The following is a 25,339-nucleotide window of genomic DNA, read 5'->3' as shown; positions in this document are numbered from 1 at the left end:
AGCCATATAGTTGAAAAAAATCTAATGTTTCAAGGTCAACTGATACTTACTAGGTTTAGTTATATTGATCAGGAAATAGTTGCGATATTACGGTCAGAACATAAGCCTACTTTTTGCGTTTTATATTCTATAAAAAAAATCTGTGTCGCAGGTCTTATGAACTGTTGTGACAGAATGCTGTGACACTCATTTGCAGATTTCATTTGTTGGTTTTACAAGGTTAGTTTGGAGCCAGGCTACACATTACACGTCTTGATTTTTCTAATTTATATTATCATTTTAATTACAGAATAATAAAAATAACAATACATAAAACGTCTTTAAAAGAAACCATTGAATATTACAAAGGTTTGCGAATTGCAAAGTTAGGATATAAAATCTTTGAACAATGGTACATAATTGAAAATAAAAATACATTTCATAAAATGCATATATTAACAGTTCTACCACATTAAAAAAACAAAACAAGATGGGCACAAATTGCAGACAGATGAGATGAGTTAGGTAGGCTACTGCGATTCCATAAGACGGAAGACAGACTTGTGATGCACGCCACACCGAAATCAGTTTAAGTTCTCAAGTCGTGTCTATGGTCAAATATCAGTTGCCATGTACACAGCAGAGACAAAAAGAGATTAAAAAGACTACAAAAGTGACTTGGTGACAGCTCCCATTATATTCACACTCATGTCTCTACAGAAAACCCTACAACTGGCCTTGGGTCCTCAAAAAACTGCCTCCATTGGTTGAGCTATACAATGCTTGCCAATGTTTGGAAGTTAATTATTCTCGAACATACATTACGGTCAGAGCATCTTGGAACACAAACCCTGGGTGCACAACCAGGGCACACAACCATTCCTATACTGTACAATTGTTGTCAGTGGTCCGACTGACGGAAATAGCTACCATTTATTTGACCATAAATCAGCTATCATGATGTCGACCAAAATGGGATTGGAATCCACAATGTGGAAGTGGATTAGGGGGTTTAACCATTTCGGCCTTTGAAAAAAAAAAACACATGCATAAAACCAACAGTGTGCTATCAATATCCAATTCTCTTTTTCTGCTTCTTCTTTCTACAAGTCATTAGGGACGCAGCCAAGGACTTGAAAGTCCAGCTGACACCAGAGGCTTTTTCAGGGAGAGCAACCTTACAGAATGTACAGATTGTGATGCATTGTGTGTATATAGGCATTATTCTCATGTCCGTCCATACATTACATTTCTATCTGCAACATTCTAAAACGTTGCACCCCATCCTAAAAGCCTCAAACTCCGCCTCCACCACAAAACTGACCCGGATCATGTCCGTACAGACGTATTTCACTGGTCTCTGCCAAAAATGGGAGATAGGGTCACAGTATTGGCATGGTAAACACACAGAGGGGAAAGAAGCCATGAGTTCATTAATATCTTTTGTTCTGTCAATAAAGTGTCCGATATGACTTAGGAGTGCCGAGTGGTGCAGTTGTTCCTTCTCCTGAGCAGTAGTGGTTACGGTGGCCCGTGAAGACAAGATGAAGAGAGAGGAAGAAAGAGAGATACACCGAGATGAGTCAAAAGGACCTGAGAGAGCCTCCTGGACACGGAGGGGTGGAGGTGACGCGACGATGGGACAAGAGCCGAGCCGCTCGGTTGGTCGATTTCCACCTGGGATCCAACGGCATTTTGCAGTGGCTGCTTTAGCTTAACTAGGTGCCGTTCGCAGACCGAGTCCCCCTGAGTTTAAGCGCACGTCAGAATAATCAGGTCGTCAGAAGTCGTTTTTCTAGTTGTTGTTCGGAAATCCACAGAGAAAAGCGGGAAATAGAAATCAAAAACACAATTGATCACAAATGTACTATTAGCTTTGGAGAGAGAGAGAGCTTTTCAGGTTTAGCGACGGGTGTCCTGTGATTACAGGGTCTCAGTCTTAGGACGCTTATGTGGGTAGGAGGAGGATTAGTTGAGTCACAGAAGAGGTGTCACACTGTTTGCTACTACAGTGGGCTCCAGCTAGCCCCCCCCCCCCCCATCCCCCAAGTCGTGTTCATTGTTCTCTAATGGGAGGAGTCCCAGAGATTAGAGTGCTTGTTGCACATGGTGTGTATGTGCAAACACTTGGGTATGTGCATCTGTTTGTGTGTGTGTGTGTTGGTGAGCATGCATTTACGTATGATACGTGTCAGTATTCACATGAGTGTATGTGTGTGTGTGTATGAGTGTGTTTGAGAGTGAGAGAACATGAATGATTGTATGTAAGTCTATGCATGTATGTATGTTTATGTATGAGTGGTATCAGTGCCTTTATTTCCTCAGGCGAGTGGTCTGGTCAGGTCTGCTGCTGGTGATAGTTGTTTTCTGTGCGCGGACCAGCTTGGCTGGCTGGGTCTAGATTAAGGCAGCAGTGTCCATAAGGGCCATGTTGGGATCCTGGCTGGCAAAGAAGCGTACGTCTCGGTCCTTATCCGCCTGCAGGGCCATCACAGTCTCCTCCAGCTCATCTGAGTAGGCACTGCCTGGCTCTTTAAAGTACGCTGCAGAGAGCCAAGTAAAGTGAGTATTTATTTCAAGTGCATTTTACATGGGTCACAACCATAGAAATAGAATGAATAGAACGGGTGTCCCCATTCAGTTCAAGTCAGTGAGGCCATAATGGGTGGACCAGTGGGGAGTAATTATATTTCTATGGTCACAACACACTTTACATCATTAAAAAGGAATATAAGAATGTAGGAAAATTGGGAAATATGGAGAACAAAAATTTAAAAAGGGGAACAATGAGGAAAAGAGGGAAAACATGACCAACAAAATGAAGGCAGCAAATAGTCCACAGAAGAGAGAGAGGGAAAACAATATTCTAAGTGGTATGCTCGTTTGGATAATGGAACATACTGCTTCACACATTTTGGGAGGAGCAAAAACAACACGCCACGAGAGCGTTGTTGCACTGGGAAAGACATTGTACTACAACTACAGTACACTAACTGTCATCAGTGTCCAATTTAGCCGTCTTTAGCTTATACCTACGAGTTGGTCTAGCTATAGCTTGAACGTGTGCTATCGGTTTTTATATTGCCAATGCATTTAAATGTACAAGACATATTCCCTCTCGGGGGCAAATAAAGATGTATTTTATTATTGGGTGCATTGAGGGCCCAGTCTGCTCTGGGGTGACTGCTCTGGGGTGAAGTTTTCCCTAGGTACAGATCTAGGATCAGCTCCCCATCCCCCAGTCCTAACTGAAACCATTAGTGGGGAAAAATGCTAAACTGACCACATATCAGCGTCTAGGGGCAACTTCATCCTACACCACCCAGTCTTTACCTTTCTCCATGACACTCTGCCGCAGTGCTTTGGCCACCAGCACACGGACGTTGGCGACTGGGTCCGACGATAGGCTGAGTAGACTGGGGAGGAGGTGCTGGGCAAACTGGTCCATTGGCATACAGTCCTCTTCCACTATGGCCTGGGGAACACAGCGGAGACGACACATGGAGAGCAGGGTCGTATTCATTAGGGAACGCTAAATAATTTGTTTGACTATTTTGCAATGGAAAACAATATTAGAGTTTCTTATTGGACTACTATAGGTCAGGGCTCTCCAACCCTGTTCCTGGAGAGCTACCGTCCTGTAAATTCACTCCCACATCTGATTCTAATAATTAGCTGGTTGATACGCTGAACCAGGTTGAGTTACAACTGGGGTTGGAGTGAAAACCTACAGGATGGTAGCTCTCCAGGAACAGGGTTGGACACCCCTGCTCTAGGTAGTCCCTCCCTGTTGCAGTCAGTTGTCTTTCCATTTGGTGCCTAATGAACACTACAGCAGTCAACAATGGCCATTCAATCCTCACACCTGCCTTCTTTCAGAATAGTGCTATGGCAAGCACTGCTGATGCAATTTCAAACAAAAACATTTTCTGAAGGCAGCAGCTATTGGAAATGGTGTTTGTACAGATTTATTTTCATAAATTCACTTTTCGTGAACAAAATGTTGTCCTGACCTGGCAGATAAAGGCGAAGGCCTGGCGGCCCACCCACTTGGGACAGTGGCAGAAGCGGACGATGAGCTCGTTGATGAAGTTCAGGCCCAGGTCATGGGCTCCACATGCATACATCTTCTGTAAGATCTCCACCACCTAGGATGGACAAGACAAAGATGAGACAGAGGCTGCATCCCAAATGGCACCTTATTCCCTATACAGTACACTACTTTTGACCAGAGCCTATTGGGCCCTGGTCAAAAGTACGGCATTATAGACGGGTTGGTTGTCTAGCAACAAAACCGACACATGCGCAACTATGGGGCAAAACAGACGGGGTTGGCTTAGATTGTTGACAACATGCAAACTATATTTTGTCTTCAATGTTTATTGAAAACATAAATACATTTGCACAATGAGCACTTGCTGTCTCTCAAATAGATCATTACAGTTATTGGTTAGCTAGCTAGCGAATTTTGGCCATATTAACATAGACATGACATCAGACAAAATACCTCAAAATAAGGCATGGTATCAAGAACAAGATAAAACTAACTGAAACGAGCCACCTACAATTCCCCACATGGCAGCTTCTTCTCATTGTTGCTAGCTATCTGGCCATCCATAATCACAACAACACGTCAGCTAACCCGTCTATAGGGAATACTAGGGTGCCATTTGGGACGCAAGCCATGCTTTCCATTCTAAAGATTTAGATTTAAGTCATTTAGCAGACGCTCTTATCCAGAGCGACTTACAGGAGCAATTAGGGTTAACCTTAGTGGCAGGTACCTTAAGTGACCTTAATGCAGTGATAATAATTGTCTACTTCCAGAAATTGACACAATACAGACATACTCACAGCTCCTATCATTCAGCACAATGACTACTTTAAGTTGTTCAATAAAAAAAAGAAAGAAAGATCATGATCATTCAACAACACAGTTACATTTTCAATAACACAAGTACAAACGGCATGCCTACCAGCTTGTAAGAGATCCACCGAACTTCCGACACTTTGTCTGAGCAGAGGGTCAGTGCTATTTGTCTGAGGTAGTCATACACATCGTAGTGGCTGTACAACTCTATGATCAGGATAAGCTGCCTGTGGACACACACGGAGACATTCTGTTCAACACACACTGGCTCTAATGTATATGGGTCATCCTAAAAATATCTGTTTTCCTGAGGTCTTCATTCCACAAAAGAGGCCCAACAATATTGCTATATGCATTGGGAGCACAAAGTTATAAAACCTAGATGGCGCACCTCCTATCTTTTCCATTGACTGCTTTTGTGACAGCATGAACAGCGCCAGGGTACCTGTCTGTCTGTGCTATCATGCCAAGTCCTTGTCACTCATTCATTGTCATGTTTGGCTTGACAATGTGCAATGGAGTGGGCAAGAGTACTAACCGATATGGGACCAGGCAGGCACAATGGAGGGCTGTCTCCATTTTAAAGTAGTCCGTTTTCAGATTTTTTTTTATGGGCCTAAAGCCAATGTTAGTGATTTACTGCCATACGCCGTGCTGCTAAGGAGTATAATTCATTGGCTGATTAAAATCAAATCAAATCAACATTTATTGGTCGCGTACACAGATTTGCAGATGTTGTCGCAGGTGCAGCTAACTGCTTAGGTTTCTAACTCCAACAGTGCAGTAATATCTAGCAATACTATAACAATCCAAACTTAAAACCAAGACATATCAGAAATGTCAGAATATATATATAAATGGTGTGTATAGACAGTATGGGCAGTATATTAATAGAAAAGGTGTGTACAGCAGTAGTTATATAGGATGAGCCATACAGTATATACATACAAAGTGGGTAAAACAGTATGTAAACATTGTTAAAATGACCAGTGTTCAATGCCTTCAGAAAGTATTCAAACCCCTTGACTTTTTCCACAATTTGCTGTCTTACAACCTGAATTTAAAATTGATTCAATTGAGATTTTCGGTCACTGGCACACAATACCCCATAATGTCAAAGTGGATTTACAGTGCATTCGGAAAGTATTCAGACCCCTTGACTTTTTACACATTTTGTTACGTTACAGCCTTATTCTAAAAATGGATAAAAAAATAAAAAATACTCAATCTACACACAATACCCCATAATGACACAGCAAAAACAGGTAGAGAAATTTGTGCAAAAAACTGAAATATCACATTTACATAAGTATTCCGACCCTTTACTCAGTACTTTGTTGAAGCACCTTTGTCATCGATTACAGCCTCAAGTCTTCTTGGGTATGACGCTACAAGCTTGGGACACCTGTATTTGGGGAGTTTTTCCCATTCTTCTCTGCAGATCCTCTCAAGCTCTGTCAGGTTGGATGGGGAGCGTCGCTGCACAGCTATTGTCAGGTCTGTCCAGAGATGTTTAATTGGGTTCAAGTCCGGGCCACTCAAGGACATTCAGAGACTTGTCCCGAAGCCACTCCTGCGTTGTCTTGGCTGTGTGCTTAGGGTCGTTGTCCTGTTGGAAAGTGAACCTTCGGCCCAGTCTGAGGTCCTGAGCGCTATGGAGCAGGTTTTCATCAAGGATCTCTCTGTACTTTGCCCCATTCATCTTTCCCTCGATCCTGACTAGTCTCCCAGTCCCTGCCGATGAAAAACATCCCCACAGAATGATGTTGCCACCACCACGCTTCACCGTAGGGATGGTACCAGGTTTCCTCCAGACATGACGCTTGGCATTCAGGCCAAAGAGTTCAATCTTGGTTTTATCAGACAAGATAATCTTTTTTTTCCCCATTGTCTGAGAATCCTTTAGGTGCCTTTTGGCAAACTCCAAGCTGGCTATCATGTGTCTTTTACTGAGGAGTGGCTTCTGTCTGGCCACTCTACCATAAAGGCCTGATTGGTGGAGTGCTGCAGAGATGGTTGTCCTTGGAAGGTTCTCCCATCTCCACAGAGGAACTCTGGAGCTCTGCCAGAGTGACCATCGGGTTCTTACTCACCTTCCTGACCAAGGCCCTTCTCCCCCGATTGTTCAGTTTGGCCGGGCGGCCAGCTCTAGGGTCTTGTTGGTTCCAAACTTCTTCCATTTAAGAATGGAAGCCACCGTGTTCTTGGGGACCTTCAATGCTGCAAAAATGTTTTGGTACCCTTCTCCAGATCTGTGCCTCGACACAATCCTGTCCCGGAGGTCTACGGACAATTCATTTGACCTCATGGTTTGGTTTTTGCTCTGACATACACTGTCAACTGTGGGACCTTATATAGACAGGTGTGTGCCTTTCCAAATCATGTCCAATCAATTGAATTTACCACAGGTGGCCCCCAATCAAGTTGTAGAAACATCAAGGATGATCAATAGAAACAGGATGCACCTGAACTCAATTTCGAGTCTCATAGCAAAGGGTCTGAATACTTATGTAGCGAAGGTATTTCTGTTTTTTATTTTTAATACATTTGCAAACATTTCTAAAAACCTGTTTTTGCTTTGTCATTATGGAGTATTGTGTGTAGATTGATGAGGGAAAAAAATTATTGATCATCCTTGAATCCATTTCAGAATAAGGCTGTAACATAACAAAATGAGTGAAAAGTCAAGGGGTTTCAATACTTTCCGAATGCACTGTATAGTTTAGATGCGTCAACACCTTTAGTTGGCGCTCCCTATTTAGATTTCTAGAAAAACATTCCTTTATCTGATTTCCCTGATTTCGTTCTGCTCCACCTTTTTGGTTTACTTCCAGTCTACGTTTGGTTTTTCTTTTGATTGCCACTTCTTGGGAAAATTCGGTGGGCACTCATAGTGGGTGTCTTTTAGGTTCCAGTTGTTGTTGCTAGTCAACTATCAGTGGACACCCCCATGAGTGTCTTTCAGAACCCCTCCTAAATCCCCACCTGTTTTGTTTTGGTTGTTGTCAGTGACTCTGTTAGTTCCCCCTTCTGTTTAAGCAACATTTATTTTCTTGCTGGGGAAAGTAACACCCTCCACTGCTGCCCCGTCGATGTGGATGGGGGCGTGCTCACTCTGCTGTCTCCTGTAATCCACGATCAGCTTTTGTTGACGTTGAGGGTGAGGTTATTTCCCCGGCACCACTCAGCTAGGGCACTTACCTCCTGTAGGCTGTCTTGTCGTTGTTGGTGATCAGGCCTAACACTGTTGTGTCATCAGCAAGAGTTGGAGTCGTGCGTAGCCACACAGTCATGGTTGAACAGGGCTTACAAAAGAGGGCTTAGCACACATCCCTGGGGGGGCCCTTGTGTTGAGGATCAGCGTGGGGCGGATATGTTGTTGCCTACCCTCACTGCCTAGGGGCGACCCGTCAGGAAGTCTAGGACCCAGTTGCACAGAGAGGGGTTCAGTCCCAGGGCCCTGAGCTTAGTGATGAGCTTGGGGGGCAGCATGGTGTTGAAAGCCTAACTGTAGTCGATGAACAGCATTCTCACATAGGCATTTCACTTATCCAGGTGGGATAGGGCAGTGTGCAGTGCAGTGGCTATTGCGTCATCCGTGGAACTGTTGGGGCGGTATGCGAATTGTAGTGGGTCGAGGGTGTCGGGTAAGGTGGAGGTGATATGGTCCTTAATTAGCCTCTAAAAACACTTCATGATGACATTAGTAGTGCGTACTACGGGGCGATAGTCATTTAGTTCAGTTACCTTTGCTTGCTTGGGTACCAGAATAATGGTGGACATCTTGAAGCAAGTGGGGATGACAGACCGGGATAGGGAGAGATTGAATATGTCCAAACACACACCTGCCAGCTGGTCTGTGCATGCTCTGAGGACGCGGCTGGATGGAACTCTGTGATCCCTCCCTAAGCCATTGGAAGTCCCATGCAAGTTGACTACTAAAATGGTGCATGCCATCAGAGACTTGTGGCAAGTGGGCCCTCTTGGGAGAAATATGGAGGACTCAATCCTAAACGAACGACAAAGATTGGCCCTGATCTAAATGAATGGGAGACTTACTCGGCCAGCTCGTATCTAAACCTCCAGTTGCGGCTGTTGTCGGTCACCATGAACTCCTGCAGCTGGTACAGGTACTCTCTCCTCTTCTCGGCATGGAGCAACTGCCACAGACAAGACAGAAGATACAGAAAGCTGAAATACCACAGATCCAAGTTATAATGTTTCACCAAAGTAAGCATTATTCATCGTTACAAAACCCCTGGACAACACATTCTCTTTTATTAGTGACAAAAGGCATATATATGTATCAAAAGAAGTGGAGGCAACCTGAATAAGAGTGAAAAGACACAAATACAAATGCCTCTCCACCTCTAGACTAACCACATTGTTATTGTGAAAGACAATCTGTTCTGTGACAACCATATAAACCCAGTACACAGGTCAAGTCAGGCAGCATTCTACAAATGCCTCACGTAATAGGTGACTATCATGCAGTGCATCAGATAGCCATCTAAATCTACACTGAACAAAAATATAAAACGCAACATGTAAATTGTAGGTCCCATGTTTCATGAGCTGAAATACAATTTCTCAGAAATGTTCCATATGCACACAAATCTTATTTCTCTCAAATTCTGTGCACAAATGTGTTTACATCCCTGTTAGTGAGAATTTCTCCTTTGCCAAGATAATCCATCCACTTGACAGGTGTGGCATATCAAGAAGCTGATTAAACAGCATGATCATTACACAGGTGCACCTTATGCTGGGTACAACACCACTTTAAAATGTGCAGTTGTCACACAACACAATGCCACAGATGTATCAAGTTTTGAGGGAGTGTGCAATTGGCATGCTGACTGTAGGAATGTCGACCAGAGCTGTTGCCAGATAACTGAATGTTAATTTCTCTACCATAAGCCGCCTCCAAAATGTCCCAGTTCTTCCATGGCCTGCATACTTACCAGACATGTCACTCATTGAGCATGTTTGGGATGCTCTGGATCAACATGTACGACAGCGTGTTCCAGTTCCCGCCAATATCCAGCAACTTTATGGGACAACATTCCACAGGCCACAGTCAACAGCCTGATCAACTCTATGCGAAGGAGATGTGTCGCACTGCATGAGGCAAATGTGGTCACGCCCCTACTTTTTTTTCACAGTATCTGTGACAAACAGATGCATATCTGTATTTCCAGTCATGTGAAATCCATAGATTACTGTAACTCAGTAAAATGTTTGGAATTGTTCCATGTTGCGTTTATATTTTTGTTCAGTATAAAATCCAACCTAGATTTACCATGTGGCAGCAAAAAGTTAGTCTATTTGTGGTATCATACCAACTCCTTGTCACTAATTGTCAATGTTTGGCTTGACAATGAGCAATGGTGTTGGCAAGAGCACAAACAGATCTAGGACCAGGCTAGTAAAACAGCACAGCAGGTGGACCAAACATAATTGTTCTAATATGTAGATAGACGATTTAGAATCGCTTCACAGTTTACTTGTTACATGTATGGTGGTCTCACCTTAAGGAAGTCATAGAGGTGTTTGAGCACGCCGATGCGCACCTCGTCAAGGTCCTTGAGGAAGCCGTTGAAGATGGGCACCAGGTCGGCCGCCGTCAGCTGGTCTCCCAGGATCACCGCCAGCTCGTGGATGGAGAACGCCAGCGTACGGCGCACCTTCCACTGTAGCGGTAATGAATATAAAGCCAGAAGGTTAGCTTGGCTCTACACCAAAACAAGACTTTTCCACATGTTGGGGAGTTAAAACTCATGAGGAAATGGCTGATATGCCTCGGTCAACGACTACACAGGCTAACACAGCCACTCCCTGCCTCAGCCAAGCTGCAATACCACTCATTGAATAATGAATCTCTAACAATCCACTATTCTTCACAAAAGTAACTGAAGCTAAGCTTTAAGTGAAAAAGATAAGCTGTATTGATTTTGGTTGCAAACTAATAACTCCATATTACGCCATGAGCGCTGTTAACAAGCAGTCACTGGACTGGTCATTTGCATAGCAACGTACATACTGTAGGATTTGCAACACAAATCTAACGGTGGTTTTCTGACGGGTATCAGCGCCTCAATCTCTAATGATGAGATTATGTCAACACATGGTGTGTTGTTCACTTTCACACCTCACAGTCTGATAAAATCTTTTAAAAAGCTGTATATATTTTAGTTGGAAACCTAGCAGTTACCATTAAACCGATTTTCAGACTGCCAGCAGAATATCACTGAGAACCCCGCAGAGTACACCACTTGTCCCTCTAGTCAAAGTGGCTATTGCCTTCACACACCATTGGGCGACAGCCTAGTCTACGTGACAGCCGCCGGTGACCATAGCAACGAAATAAACAAACATTATCGACGTGCGAAAAAATTATAGCTTTAACAGGGTGTTAGGGGTCAAAATGAAACTGTGGTTCTGGTGCATACGTTGTATTCCATGTTATATAAAAACTTATCAGGAACACAGAACGCTTTATTTCATGAGGAAAGGATTTACCATTGCTGAGATATCATATTTTCAAGTGATCGGAAAAGGTCAAAGGTTGTGGACTGGTCATTGTTAATCCCTAGTCAAAAAGGTCACCAAATAACCTGTCTGGATTCTTAATTTCAACACGTTTTTTCCCCAATATCTCAAGAGAGGGTTGTCATATTGTTATGACATTTTCAGGGCTGATGCAGAATACAGAGTTATTTCAAATAAAAGTAAAATGTATGACATAAAAATGCAATATTATGCAAATGTTGAACTTAATATGTAAATGAGGCAGTAGAGAATACATAATTACAGTACCTTAAAACCAATAATATAAGGTAGGGTGAAATTATTAACAAATCCTTATGCTTTATGTAAAACTGAAAGTTTGTTACAATTTTTTTTAAAATACGAAAATAGAATGCAACTTTTTAATATGGCTCTATGCAAAAGTTTGGACACCTACTCAAGGGTTTTCTTTATTTTTACTATTTTCTACATTGTAGAATAATAGTGAGGACATCAGAACTATGAAATAACACATATGGAATCATGTAGTAACCCAAAAAAAGTGTTAAACAAATCCAAATATATTTTAGATTCTTCAAAATAGCCACCCTTTGCCTTGATGACAGCTTTGCACACTCTTGGCATTCTCTCAACCAGCTTCACCTGGAATTGTCATCATCTGACAATCACCGCCCTAGCTCTGCCACCTTTCACCACAGATGCGGAAGTGCGACATTGGCGGATGCAGTGGATTGCGTCAATGAACTATAGGGGGTTATAAAAAAAAGGTCCCATTCATTCAATGGGAAATATATAATTTATTATGATTAGAATAAAAATTATAAACAATCAAACAATGTATCACATTTTAAATAGTCAATTATCTCTCTCTCGCTCTCTCTCGCTCTCTCGCTCTCAAATGGGCTTGGAATACTACAGTTTGCAATGCTGCCTATGACACTTAATGTGATGTTGCTGTAATATCTGCATACAGTGCATTCGGAAAGAATTCAGAGCCCTTGACCTTTTCCAAATTTTCTTACATTACAGCCCTATTCTAATATATATATATATATATATATATATATATATATATATATATATATATATATATATATATATTCTTTTTTTTATCTCAATCTACACACAATACCCCATAGTGACAAAGGGAAAACTGGTTTTTTATCAGTTTTTGCAAATGTATTACAAATAAAAAACAGAAATACCTTATTTACATAAGTATCCAGACCCTTTGCTGTAAAACTCGAAATTGAGATCATGTGCATCCTGTTTCCATTGATCATCCTTGAGATGTTTCTACAACTTGATTGGAGTCCACCTGTGGTAAATTCATTTGGAAAGGCACACACACCTGTCTATATAAGGTCCCACAGTTGACAGTGCATGTCAGAGCAAAAACAAAGCCATGAGGTCGAAGGAATTGTCTGTAGAGCTCCGAGACAGGATCGTGTCGAGGCACAGATCTGGGGAAGGGTACCAACACATTTCTGCAGCATTTAAGGTCCCCAAGAACACAGTGGCCTCCATCATTCTTAAATGGAAGAAGTTTGGAACCACCAAGACTCTTCCTAGAGCTGTTCTCCTGGCCAAACTGAGAAACCGGGGGAGAAGGGCCTTGGTCAGGGAGGTGTCCAAGAACCCGATGGTCACTCTAATAGAGCTCTAGAGTTCCTCTGTGGAGATGGGAGAACCTTCCAGAAGGACAACCATTTCTGCAGCACTCCACCAATCAGGCCTTTATGGTAGAGTGGCCAGACTGAAGCCACTCCTCAGTAAAAGGCACATGACAGCCCGCTTGGAGTTTGCCAAAAGGCACCTAAAGACTCTCAGACCATGAACACAGAACCATCCAACACAGGATTGGCTTTGGGACAAGTCTCTGAATGTCCTTGAGTGGCCCAGCCAGAGCCCGGACTTGAACCCGATCAAACATCTCTGGAGAGACCTGAAAATAGCTGTGCAGCGACGCTCCCCATTCAACCTGACAGAACTTGAGAGGATCTGCAGAGATTAATGGGAGAAACTCCCAAAATACAGGTGTGCCAAGCTTGTAGCGTCATACCCAAGAAGACTCAAGGCTGTAATCGCTGCCAAAGGTGCTTCAACAAAGTACTGAGTAAAGGGTCTGAATACTTATGTAAATGTGATATTTCCGCTTTATATTTTTAATACATTTGCAAACATTTCTAAAAGACTTGTGTTTGCTTTGTCATTATGGGGTATTGTGTGTAGATTGATAAGGATTTTTATTTATTTAATCAATTTTAGAATAAGGCTGTAACGTAACAAAATCTGGAAAAAGTCAAGGGGTCTGAATACTTTCCGAATGGACTATACAGTTGAAGTCGGAAGTTTACATACACTTAGGTTGTAGTCATTAAAACTTGTTTCTCAACCACTCCACAAATTTCTTGTTAACAAACTATCGTTTTGGCAAGTCGGTTAGGACATATACTTTGTGCATGACACAAGTAATTTTTCCAACAATTGTTTACAGACAGATTATTTCACTTATAATTCACTGTTTCACAATTCCAGTGGGTCAGACGTTTACATACACTAAGTTGACTGTGCCTTTAAACAGCTTGGAAAATTCCAGAAAATGATGTCATGGCTTTAAAAGCTTCTGATAGGCTAATTGACATAATTTGAGTCAATTGGAGGTGTACCTGTGGATGTATTTCAAGGCCTACCTTCAAACTCAGTGCCTCTTTGCTTGACATCATGGGAAAATCAAAAGAAATCTGCCAAGACCTCAGAAAAAAATGGTAGACCTCCACACGTCTGGTTCAACCTTGGGAGCAATTTCCAAACGCCTGAAGGTACCACGTTCATCTGTACAAACAATAGTACGCAAGTATAAACACCATGGGACCACGCAGCAGTCATACCGCTCAGGAAGGCGACGTGTTCTGCTTCCTAGAGATGAACGTACTTTGGTGCGAAAAGTGCAAATCAATCCCAGAACAACAGCAAAGGACCTTGTGAAGATGCTGGAGGAAACAGGTACAAAAGTATCTATATCCACAGTAAAACGAGTCCTATATCGACATAACCTGAAAGGCCGCTCAGCAAGGATGAAGCCACTGCTCCAAAACCGCCATAAAAAAGCCAGACTACGGTTTGCAACTGCACATGGGGACAAATAAACTGCACATGGGGACAAATATCGTACTTTTTGGAGAAATGTCCTCTGGTCTGATGAAACAAAAATAGAACTGTTTGGCCATAATGACCATCGTTATGTTTGGAGGAAAAAGGGAGCACTTGCAAGCCGAAGAACACCATCCAAACCGTGAAACACAGGGGTGGCAGCATCATGCTGTGGGGGTGCTTTGCTGCAGGAGGGACTGGTGCACTTCACAAAATAGATGGCATCATGAGGAAGGAAAATTATGTGGATATATTGAAGCAACATCTCAAGACATCAGTCAGGAAGTTAAAGCTTGGTCGCAAATGGGTCTTCCAAATGGACAATAATCCCAAGCATACTTCCAAAATGGTGGCAAAATGGCTTAAGGACAGCAAAGTCAAGGTATTGGAGTGGCCATCACAAAGGCCTGACCTCAATCCTATAGAACATTTGTGGGCAGAACTGAAAAAGTGTGTGCGAGCAAGGAGGCCTACAAACCTGACTCAGTTACACCAGCTCTGTCAGGAGGAAGGGCCAAAATTCACCCAACTTATTGTGGGAAGCTTGTGGAAGGCTACCTGAAACGTTTGACCCAAGTGAAACAATTTAAAGGCAATGCTACCAAATAATAATTGAGTGTATGTAAACTTCTGACCCACTGGGAATGTGATTAAATAAATAAAAGCTTAAATAAATCATACTCTCTACTATTATTCTGACATTTCACATTCTTAAAATAAAGTGGTGATCCTAACTGACCTAAGACAGGGGATTTTTACTAGGATTAAATGTCAGGAATTGTGAAAAACTGAGTTTAAATGTATTTGGCTAAGGTGTATGTAAACTTCCGACTTCGTATATGGGATGTACAGTGGGGTGAACAAGTATTTGATACACTGGCAATTTTGCAGGTTTTCCTACTTACAAAGCATGTAGAGGTCTGTAATTTTTTATCATAGGTACACTTCAACTGTGAGAGACGGAATCTAAAACAAAAATCCAGAAAATCACATTGTATGATTTTTAAGTAATTAATTTGCATTTTATTGCATGACATAAGTATTTGATCACCTACCAACCAGTAAGAATTCCGGCTCTCACAGACCTGTTAGTTTTTCTTTAAGAAGCCCTCCTGTTCTCCACTCATTACCTGTATTAACTGCACCTGTTTGAACTCGTTACCTGTATAAAAGACACCTGTCCACACACTCAATCAAACAGACTCCAACCTCTCCACAATGGCCAAGACCAGTGAGCTGTGTAAGGACATCAGGGATAAAATTGTAGTCCTGCACAAGGCTGGGATGGGCTACAGTACAATAGGCAAGCAGCTTGGTGAGTTGGCAACAACTGTTGGCGCAATTATTAGAACATGGAAGAAGTTCAAGATGACGGTCAATCACCCTCGGTCTGGGGCTCCATGCAAGATCTCACCTTGTGGGGCATCAATGATCATGAGGAAGGTGAGGGATCAGCCCATAACTACACAGCAGGACCTGGTCAATGACCTGAAGAGAGCTGGGACCACATTCTCAAAGAAAACCATTAGTAACACACTACGCCGTCATGGATTAAAATCCTGCAGCGCACGCAAGGTCCCCCTGCTCAAGCCAGCGCATGTCCAGGCCCGTCTGAAGTTTGCCAATGACCATCTGGATGATCCAGAGGAGGAATGGGAGAAAGTCATGTGGTCTGATGAGACAAAAATTGAGCTTTTTGGTCTAAACTCCACTCGCCGTGTTTGGAGGAAGAAGAAGGATGAGTACAACCCCAAGAACACCATCCCAACCGTGAAGCATGGAGGTGGGAACATCATTCTTTGGGGATGCTTTTCTGCAAAGGGGACAGGACGACTGCACCGTATTGAGGGGAGGATGGATGGGGCCATGTATCGCGAGATCTTGGCCAACAACCTCCTTCCCTCAGTAAGAGCATTGAAGATGGGTCGTGGCTGGGTCTTCCAGCATGACAACAACCCGAAACACACAGCCAAGGCAACTAAGGAGTGGCTCCGTAAGAAGCATCTCAAGGTCCTGGAGTGGCCTAGCCAGTCTCCAGACCTGAACCCAATAGAAAATCTTTGGAGGGAGCTGAAAGTCCGTATTGCCCAGCGACAGCCCCAAAACCTGAAGGATCTGAAGGTCTGTATGGAGGAGTGGGCCAAAATCCCTGCTGCAGTGTGTGCAAACCTGGTCAAGACCTACAGGAAACGTATGATCTCTGTAATTGCAAACAAAGGTTTCTGTACCAAATATTAAGTTTTGCTTTTCTGATGTATCAAATACTTATGTCATGCAATAATGCAAATTAATTACTTACAAATCATACAATGTGATTTTCTGGATTTTTGTTTTAGATTCAGTCTCTCACAGTTGAAGTGTACCTATGATAAAAATTACAGACCTCTACATGCTTGTAAGTAGGAAAACCTGCAAAATCGGCAGTGTATCAAATACTTGTTCTCCCCACTGTATAGACATTATGGACAGTATGTTGATAGAATATGTAGAATACACAGACACACACTTCTCACTAAGTCTGAACTGTAACACAGAAGGCTACACTACTAGAATAATAACATAGCTTACTTCTAATGTTGGCCTACACTTGAGTTGGGTTACATTGTAATGTGAAGTTTGGTGTGGCAGGTAGCGTAGTGGGTAAGAGCGTTGTGCCAGTAACCGAAAGGTCGCTGGTTCTAATCTCCGAGCCGACTAGGTGAAAAATCTGTCGATGTGCCCTTAAGCAAGGCACTTAACCCTAATTGCTCCTGTAAATCGCTCTGGATAAGAGCGTCTGCTAAATGACTAAAATGTAAAATATTCTAGTGATGGGAGGATAAACTGCACCATTTCCAGCAAATAATTAGCCAAGACTGAGAATAGAGTGAGCTGCCTGCTAGCCACCTGCACAGCAAGATAGATGGGACACTTTTTCAATTAATTGGTATTTAGCTATGTTCTTCTCAATTGTAGGGCACTGAATTCTGGTGGTTTACACTTGAAATAATAAAAACATTAATCACAAAATTGCCGTTGGCACAATACAGCCACCGCAGAGCAACGCTACCTCTCGCCCAGAGCGTTACCTCAGCCAATGGCGTCAAGGCAACAAACAATCCCTCACACAGCTAGCTAGCATCTCGTCATGAAAACGGGTGGCGACGTGAATTTGGACCAATCCCTGACAACCCATACAAAATGAAGCTACGAAGCTGTACTTTGCAACCTGCTATGTTTTCTTCGTGTCTCTGAAAACATCTGATTGATAGAAAGGAAAAAATGGTTTACCTTGTTTCAGTCCAAGGACATCTGATGACTGTAAAACACCCTCAGGACTTTCCCTACTTGTTGGCAATACAATGTCACATCACTCTTACTCTGGTAGATTGAGGAATACCAAATCGTAAAGAGCAAATATGAATACACCGATTTTGCGGGTTTCATAAAAAAGGATGTCCCACAGAATTGAACGTTCTTAGCTCGGCACTTGCTTTACATTTCGGCTCATATTGCGTAAATATCATAACGTACAGTACTGGGATTTTAAGACGTGGTTAACAACTTCCACATTCATGTTTTCAAATGATTTATGTATTTTGAGACCACATTATTGACATTTAGTGAAAATTGATTTGATCACTGCTGTTTGTCGTAGAATTCTCGCATAGCATCCATTGTTTGTTGAGTCACCTAACACCCTACCATAAGCATGCATAAAAACGTATTTACATGGAACACAAACTATTAATGAAAAAATGGATTAGAAAACAATGATTTTTTATTGTTAAACATGACTCTGTAAACTTATTGTGTTAGCTAGCTAGCTAGTGGGCAGGTTTGCTGGTGCTGCTGTTGGAAGTACAGGTACGTGCTGACGTATCATCATGCAGGCTACGTTTTCTACTGTGATTGTTCAATAACGAAGGCAACGCTTGAAAAATAGAGCAGAATCCTATTTTCTCACCATTGGCTGAGTGGTTTCCACAGGCACGAGCACCGCTAACCGCTCTGCCTGGATATAATTGCCCCCCCCCCGCATAGGCTTCATTGAATATGAATGGGCCACCCCGTCTGCTGTGTCAGCGCCTTTAGAACCCCAAGTTTCCTGGGTCATGTTCATTAGGGCACACAACTGAAAACTTGTAAAAACCGTTTCGCAACAGAAAATGAAAATGATTGTTTCTTATTGAACAATAACAAATTGTCCCTCCTTGTTTCAGTCCGTTTTGGTGCCTAATGAACACAACCCAGGTCAGGGCCCCACCTGTATAGCTCAAAATAAAAGATTTGTGAGTGCCCCAAAAAAGTACACACCTGTACGTCGGTGGCGAGGGTCTCGTAGGTGTCCTTGAGGCAGTGCCAGTTCTGTTGGCCCAGGGTGAGGGCTACGCCGGGCAGGCTGAACGCACAGTGCTTGGCAATCTCTGTGTCCACCGTCTGGGCTCGTGCCGGGTCCGTCATGGAAAGGTACTGGTCCAGCAGCTGCTGTGGAATCACATTCTGGAGAGGAAGGGGGGGACAAGAGTAAGAGGAGTGGTTAAAACCTGACACTATCATAGCCATGGCAGCAGCAGCGGTCAGTAGAAAATATGTTAGAGGGCTGGTTTGGCTGCTGGAGTTTCCAAAATTCAACATGTCAAAACTTTGCTAAAGACTTGAGACGAGACGGTCCGTTTAGCCAATCAGAGAACAGTGCGCGAAAGTTACGTGTTTAAGTCAAGCTGACAGTCAACTATCTATTTCTGAGGAGCTTTTTATTTTTTTAAATAACACATACAGTTCCAGTCATAAGTTTGGACACAACTACCCAGGGTTTTTCTTTATTTTTACTATTTTCTACATTGTAGAATAATAGAAAAGACATCAAAACTATGAAATAACACATATGGAATCATGTAGTAACCAACAAAGTGTTAAACAAATAAAAATATATTTTATATTTGAGATTCTTCAAATAGCCACCTTTGCCTTTATGACAGCTTTGCACACTCTTGGCATTCTCTCAACCAGCTTCACCTGGAATGCTTTTCCAGCAGTCTTGAAGGAGTTCCCACATATGCTGAGCACTTGTTGGCTGCTTTTCCTTCACTCTGCCGTCCGACTCATCCCAAACAATCTCAATTGGGTTGAGGTCGGGGGATTATGGAGGCCAGGTCATCTGATGCAGCACTCCTCCATCACTCTCTTTCTTGGTAAAATAGCCCTTACACAGCCTGGAGGTGTGTTGGGTCATTGTCCTTTTGAAAAACAAATGATAGTCCCACTAAGCCCAAACCAGATGGGATGGCGTATCGCTGTAGATGTCTGTGGTAGCCACGCTGGTTAAGTGTGCCTTGAATTCTAAATAAATCACAGACAGTGTCACCAGCAAAGACCCCCCACACCATAACACCACCTCCTCCAAGCTTTACGGTGGGAACTACACATGCAGAGATCATCCATTCACCCACACCGCGTCTCACAAAGACACGGCAGTTGGAACCAAAAATCTCACATTTGGGCTCCAGACCAAAGGACAGATTTCCACTGGTCTATTGTCCATTGCTCGTGTTTCTTGGCCCAAGCAGGTCTCTTCTTCTTACTGATGTCCTTTAATAGTGGTTTCTTTGCAGCAATTCGACCATGAAGGCCTGATTCACGCAGTCTCCCCTGAACGGTTGATGTTGTCTTTTACTTGAACTCTGTGAAGCATTTATTTGGGTTGCAATTTCTGTCTGGTAACTCTAATGAACTAAATAACTCTGCAGCAGAGGTAACTCTGGGTCTTCCATTCCTGTGGCGGTCCTCATGAGAGCATTTGAAGAAACGTTCAAAGTTCTTGAAATGTTCTGAATTGACTGACCTTCATGTCTTAAAAGTAATGATGGGCTGTAGTTTCTCTTTGCTTATTTGAGCTGTTCTTGCCATAATATTGACTTGGTCTTTTACCAAATTGGGCTATCTTCTGTATACCCCCCCTACCTTGTCACAACACAACTGATTGGCTCAAACACATTAAGGAGGAAATAACAATTCCACCTATTAACCTTTAAGGCACACCTGTTAATTAAAATGCATTCCAGGTGACTACCTCATGAAGCTGGTTGAGAGAAGGCCAAGTGTGCAAAGCTGTCATCAAGGCAAAGGGTGGCTATTTGAAGAATTTCAAAATGTAAAATATATTTAGATTTGTTTAACACTTTTTTGGTTACTACATGATTCCATATGTGTTATCTCATAGTTTTGATGTCTTTACTATTATTCTACAATGTAAGAAATAGTTTTAAAAAATTAAGACAAACCCTGGAATGAGTAGGTGTCCAAACTTTTGACTGGTAGTGTACATAAAACAATAGAACAATTTTAAACTCACCCCACACCCCTTGTCTTTTCCACACTTTGTTGTGTTACAAAGTGGGATTAAAATGAATATAATTGTAATTTTGTCAACAATCGACACAAAATAAAAAAAATAAAACACTAATATATCTTCATTAGATAAGTATTCAAACGCCTTAGTCAATACATGTTCGAATCACCTTTGGCAGCGATTACAGCCGTGAGTCTTTCTGGGTAAAGGCGTCAGTATGCTTCAGTTCGGCTGGTGCCTAGCTGAACGAGTGTGCTCGCATACTCCCTTAAAAGACCTTTGCTTGAAAAACGAGAAAAAAAAGCGTCAATAGTACGGTTTGTCCATTTTGAAACACCATAGCCAGTTTACACTTCCTCAAAATAGTCAGAGTTAATCTAAGATAACTCAAGAAATCTGACATAAATTGACGTTTTTGCCCAAGAGATCTTAGTCGTGCAATTTTACATTTAAGTAAGATGTATGGTGCAGTATTTGTGTACGAAAAAATGTGCATGAAAACGAGTCTTCTCTCGTTGAATGACAAAGACGTTATTGAAGAATCCCTACTGTTGACCAATCACTGACGAAGGGGCGTAGACTTCGGCTCCGAACTTCGGCTTGCCTCCAGAAAATGTTTTGTGTGCCCAAACAGCCAAAAGAAAACTTGCAGAAGTAAAAAATGAACAAAAACATCACAAAATGTTGTCATAATATATGCACAAACTCTAACTAACTGTTTCGGAAACAGGTGGACGCCTTTAGTATCTAACAGCTTTGCACAATATTTGCAATTATTATTAAAATAATTCTTCAAGCTCAGTCAAGTAGGTTGTTGGCCATTGCTAGACAGCCATTTTCAAGTCGTGCCATAGATTTTCAAGCTGATTTAAGTCAAAACTGTAACTAGGCCACATACAGTGGGGAGAACAAGTATTTGAAACACTGCCGATTTTGCAGGTTTTCCTACTTACAAATCATGTAGAGGTCTGTCATTTTTATCATAGGTACACTTCAACTGCGAGAGACAGAATCTAAAAGAAAAATCCAGAAAATCACATTGTATGAATTTTAAGTAATTAATTGGCATTTTATTGCATGACATAAGTATTTGATCACCTACCAACCAGTAAGAATTCCGGCTCTCACAGACCTGTTAGTTTTTCTTTAAGAAGCCCTCCTGTTCTCCACTCATTACCTGTATTAACTGCACCTGTTTGAACTCGTTACCTGTATAAAAGACACCTGTCCACACACTCAATCAAACAGACTCCAACCTCTCCACAATGGCCAAGACCAGAGCGCTGCGTAAGGACATCAGGGTTAAAATTGTAGACCTGCACAAGGCTGGGATGGGCTCCAGGACAATAGGCAAGCAGCTTGGTGAGAAGGCAACAACTATTGGCGCAATTATTAGAAAATGGAAGAAGTTCAAGATGACGGTCAATCACCCTCAGTCTGGGGCTCCATGCAAGTTCTCACCTCGTGGGGCATCAATGATCATGAGGAAGGTGAGGGATCAGCCCAGAACTACACAGCAGGACCTGGTCAATGACCTGAAGAGAGCTGGGACCACAGTCTCAAAGAAAACCATTAGTAACACACTATGCCGTCATGGATTAAAATCCTGCAGCGCACGCAAGGTCCCCCTGCTCAAGCCAGCGCTTGTCCAGGCCCGTCTGAAGTTTGCCAATGACCATCTGGATGATCCAGAGGAGGAATGGGAGAAGGTAATGTGGTCTGATGAGACAAAAATAGAGCTTTTTGGTTTAAACTCCACTCGCCGTGTTTGGAGGAAGAAGATGGATGAGTACAACCCCAAGAACACCATCCCAACCGTGAAGCATGGAGGTGGAAAAATCATTCTTTGGGGATGCTTTTCTGCAAAGGGGACAGGACGACTGCACCGTATTGAGGGGAGGATGGAAGGGGCCATGTATCGCGAGATCTTGGCCAAAAACCTCCTTTCCTCAGTAAGAGCATTGAAGATGGGTCGTGGCTGGGTCTTCCAGCATGACAACGACCCGAAACACACAGCCAGGGCAACTAAGAAGCATCTCAAGGTCCTGGAGTGGCCTAGCCAGTCTCCAGACCTGAACCCAATAGAACATCTTTGGAGGGAGCTGAAAGTCCGTATTGCCCAGCGACAGCCCCGAAACCTGAAGGATCTGGAGAAGGTCTGTATGGAGGAGTGGGCCAAAATCCCTGCTGCAGTGTGTGCAAACCTGGTCAAGACCTACAGGAAACGTATGATCTCTGTAATTGCAAACAAAGGTTTTTTTACCAAATATTAAGTTCTGCTTTTCTGATGTATCAAATACTTATGTCATGCAATAAAAAGCAAATTAATTACTTAAAAATCATACAATGTGATTTTCTGCCACCACCATGATTGAAAATATGAAGAGCGGTATTCAATGATGTGTTGTGTTGGATTTTCCCCAAACATAACGCTTTGTATTCAGGACAAAAAGTTAATTTCTTTGGCTTGTTGTAAACAGGATGCATGTTTTGGAATATATTTTATTCTGTACAGGCTCATTTTTGTTAGTTTTGTGGAGTAACTACAATATTGATCCATCCTCAGTTTTCTCCTATCACAGCCATTAAAAACTCTAGCTGTTTTAATGTCACCATTGTGTCACCAAGGTGAAATCCCTGAGTGGTTTCCTTCCTCTCCGGCAACTGAGTTAGGAAGGGCGCCTGTATCTATGTAATGACTGGGTGTATTGATACACCATCCAAAGTGTAAGAAATACAGTATCTGCACCATGCTGAAAGGGATATTCAATGTCTGTTTTATTACCATCTACCAATAGGTGCCCCTCTTTGCGAACCATTGGAAAACTTACCTGGGGTTGAATCTGTGCTTGAAATTCACTGCTCGAATGAGGGACCTTACAGATAATTGTATGTGTAGGGTGCAGAGATTGGGTAGTCATTTAAAAATCATGTTAATCCTTAAGAGTCTAAGCCGGGCTTGGGTTCTACTAAGCTAACATATGGAATTGTTTTAAAATAGCTATTTGATTTTGAATTTTAGGACCCCTTTACGTATCGAAAAAATATATATACAAAATATATTTGATGAAACATTGAATTTGGCCTTACTGCTATTAGCTCATAGAAATGCATTGAATAACAGATTCATACACCTGGAAAAACAGATAGTCAAAAAATACATCAAAGGGAAGTTTGTTTTAAAGTGTCTGGGCCCGGTTGCATAAAACATTTTGCGTTTCCCTTAAGGGTTTACCTTAAGGCTGCGTTTCCCAAACTCGATCCTCGGGACCCCAAGGGGTACACATTTAGATTTTAGCCCTAACACTACACTGCTGATTCAAATTATCAAAGCTTGATGATTATTTGAATCAACCGTGTAGTACTAGGGCAAAAAACTAAACGTGCACCCCTTGGTGTCCCGAGGACCGAGTTTGAGAAACCCTGCCTTAAGGAATAATTTCCCCTTACACAAGGGAATTGTTTAAGGGTGTTGCATAGAGCCCCTCAAACATTACCTTAGGGAAGGGCATAATTTAAGGGTTTTACGGTAGTTTAAAGGCATGTATGGCAGAAAGAGTCTCTGGTTAGCATAGAGACGACATGATTTACTGAATGAATGTATCAAAGAGATCACATTTATTTTGAAAGGAAAATATACTTTAGATGTTTTATGCAACCGGGCCCTGTCCTATATCAGATATATGAGTAAGATCAGGAATTGTTTAGGTTTTTTTGGACCCATATTTAACAAAAAATGTTTGCACTAAACTACTTCCATATACAGTTGAAGTCGGAAGTTTACATACACCTTAGCCAAATACATTTAAACTCAGTTATTCACAATTCCTGACATTTAATCCTAGTACCCTCTGTAGCTCAGCTGGTAGAGCACGGCACTTGTAACGCCAAGGTAGTGGGTTCGATCCCCGGGACCAACCATACACAAAAATGTATGCACGCATGACTAAGTCGCTTTGGATAAAAGCGTCTGCTAAATGGCATATTATTTTATTATTTACAAATTCCCTGTCTTAGGTCAGTTAGGATCACCACTTTATTTTAAGAATGTGAAATGTCAGAATGATAGTAAAGCGAATGATTTATTTCAGCTTTTATTTCTTTCATCACATTCCCAGTGGGTCAGAAGTTTACATACACTCAATTATTATTTGGTAGCATTGCCTTTAAATTGTTTAACTTGGGTCAAACGTTTCAGGTAGCCTTCCACAAGCTTCCCACAATAAATTGGGTGAATTTTGGCCCTTCCTCCTGACAGAGCTGGTGTAACTGAGTCAGGTTTGTAGGCCTCCTTGCTCGCACACACTTTTTCAGTTCTGCCCACAAATGTTCTATAGGATTGAGGTCAGGCCTTTGTGATGGCCACTCCAATACCTTGACTTTGCTGTCCTTAAGCCATTTTGCCACAACTTTGGAAGTATGCTTGGGATTATTGTCCATTTGGAAGACCCATTTGCGACCAAGCTTTAACTTCC

At 42.2% G+C, this 25,339-nt stretch overlaps 1 protein-coding gene across 2 annotated transcripts in view; it reads right to left on the bottom strand.

The window, feature by feature from the left end:
- Positions 1–288: 288 nt before the first annotated feature.
- Positions 289–25,339, bottom strand: part of LOC311138610 (serine/threonine-protein phosphatase 4 regulatory subunit 1-like) — a 57,227-nt gene continuing 32,176 nt past the window's right edge. For both annotated transcript variants that reach the window (XM_084173368.1, XM_084173369.1), the window contains exons 14-20: positions 18,830–19,015; positions 10,381–10,542; positions 8,909–9,009; positions 4,956–5,076; positions 3,993–4,127; positions 3,313–3,454; positions 289–2,522 (exon numbers count right to left, since the gene is read on the bottom strand). In XM_084173368.1, coding sequence (XP_084029494.1) covers positions 2,377–2,522; positions 3,313–3,454; positions 3,993–4,127; positions 4,956–5,076; positions 8,909–9,009; positions 10,381–10,542; positions 18,830–19,015 — 993 coding nt within the window. In that variant the 3' untranslated portion in view covers positions 289–2,376. The remainder of the gene's footprint in view (positions 2,523–3,312; positions 3,455–3,992; positions 4,128–4,955; positions 5,077–8,908; positions 9,010–10,380; positions 10,543–18,829; positions 19,016–25,339) is intronic.

This window comes from Coregonus lavaretus (genome assembly GCF_964263955.1).
Source record: "Coregonus lavaretus genome assembly, chromosome: 12".
In the NCBI taxonomy this organism is placed as follows: Eukaryota; Metazoa; Chordata; class Actinopteri; order Salmoniformes; family Salmonidae; genus Coregonus; species Coregonus lavaretus.
The sequence above is the reverse complement of the archived record's forward strand: the minus strand, read 5'-3'. Positions and strand labels throughout refer to the sequence as shown.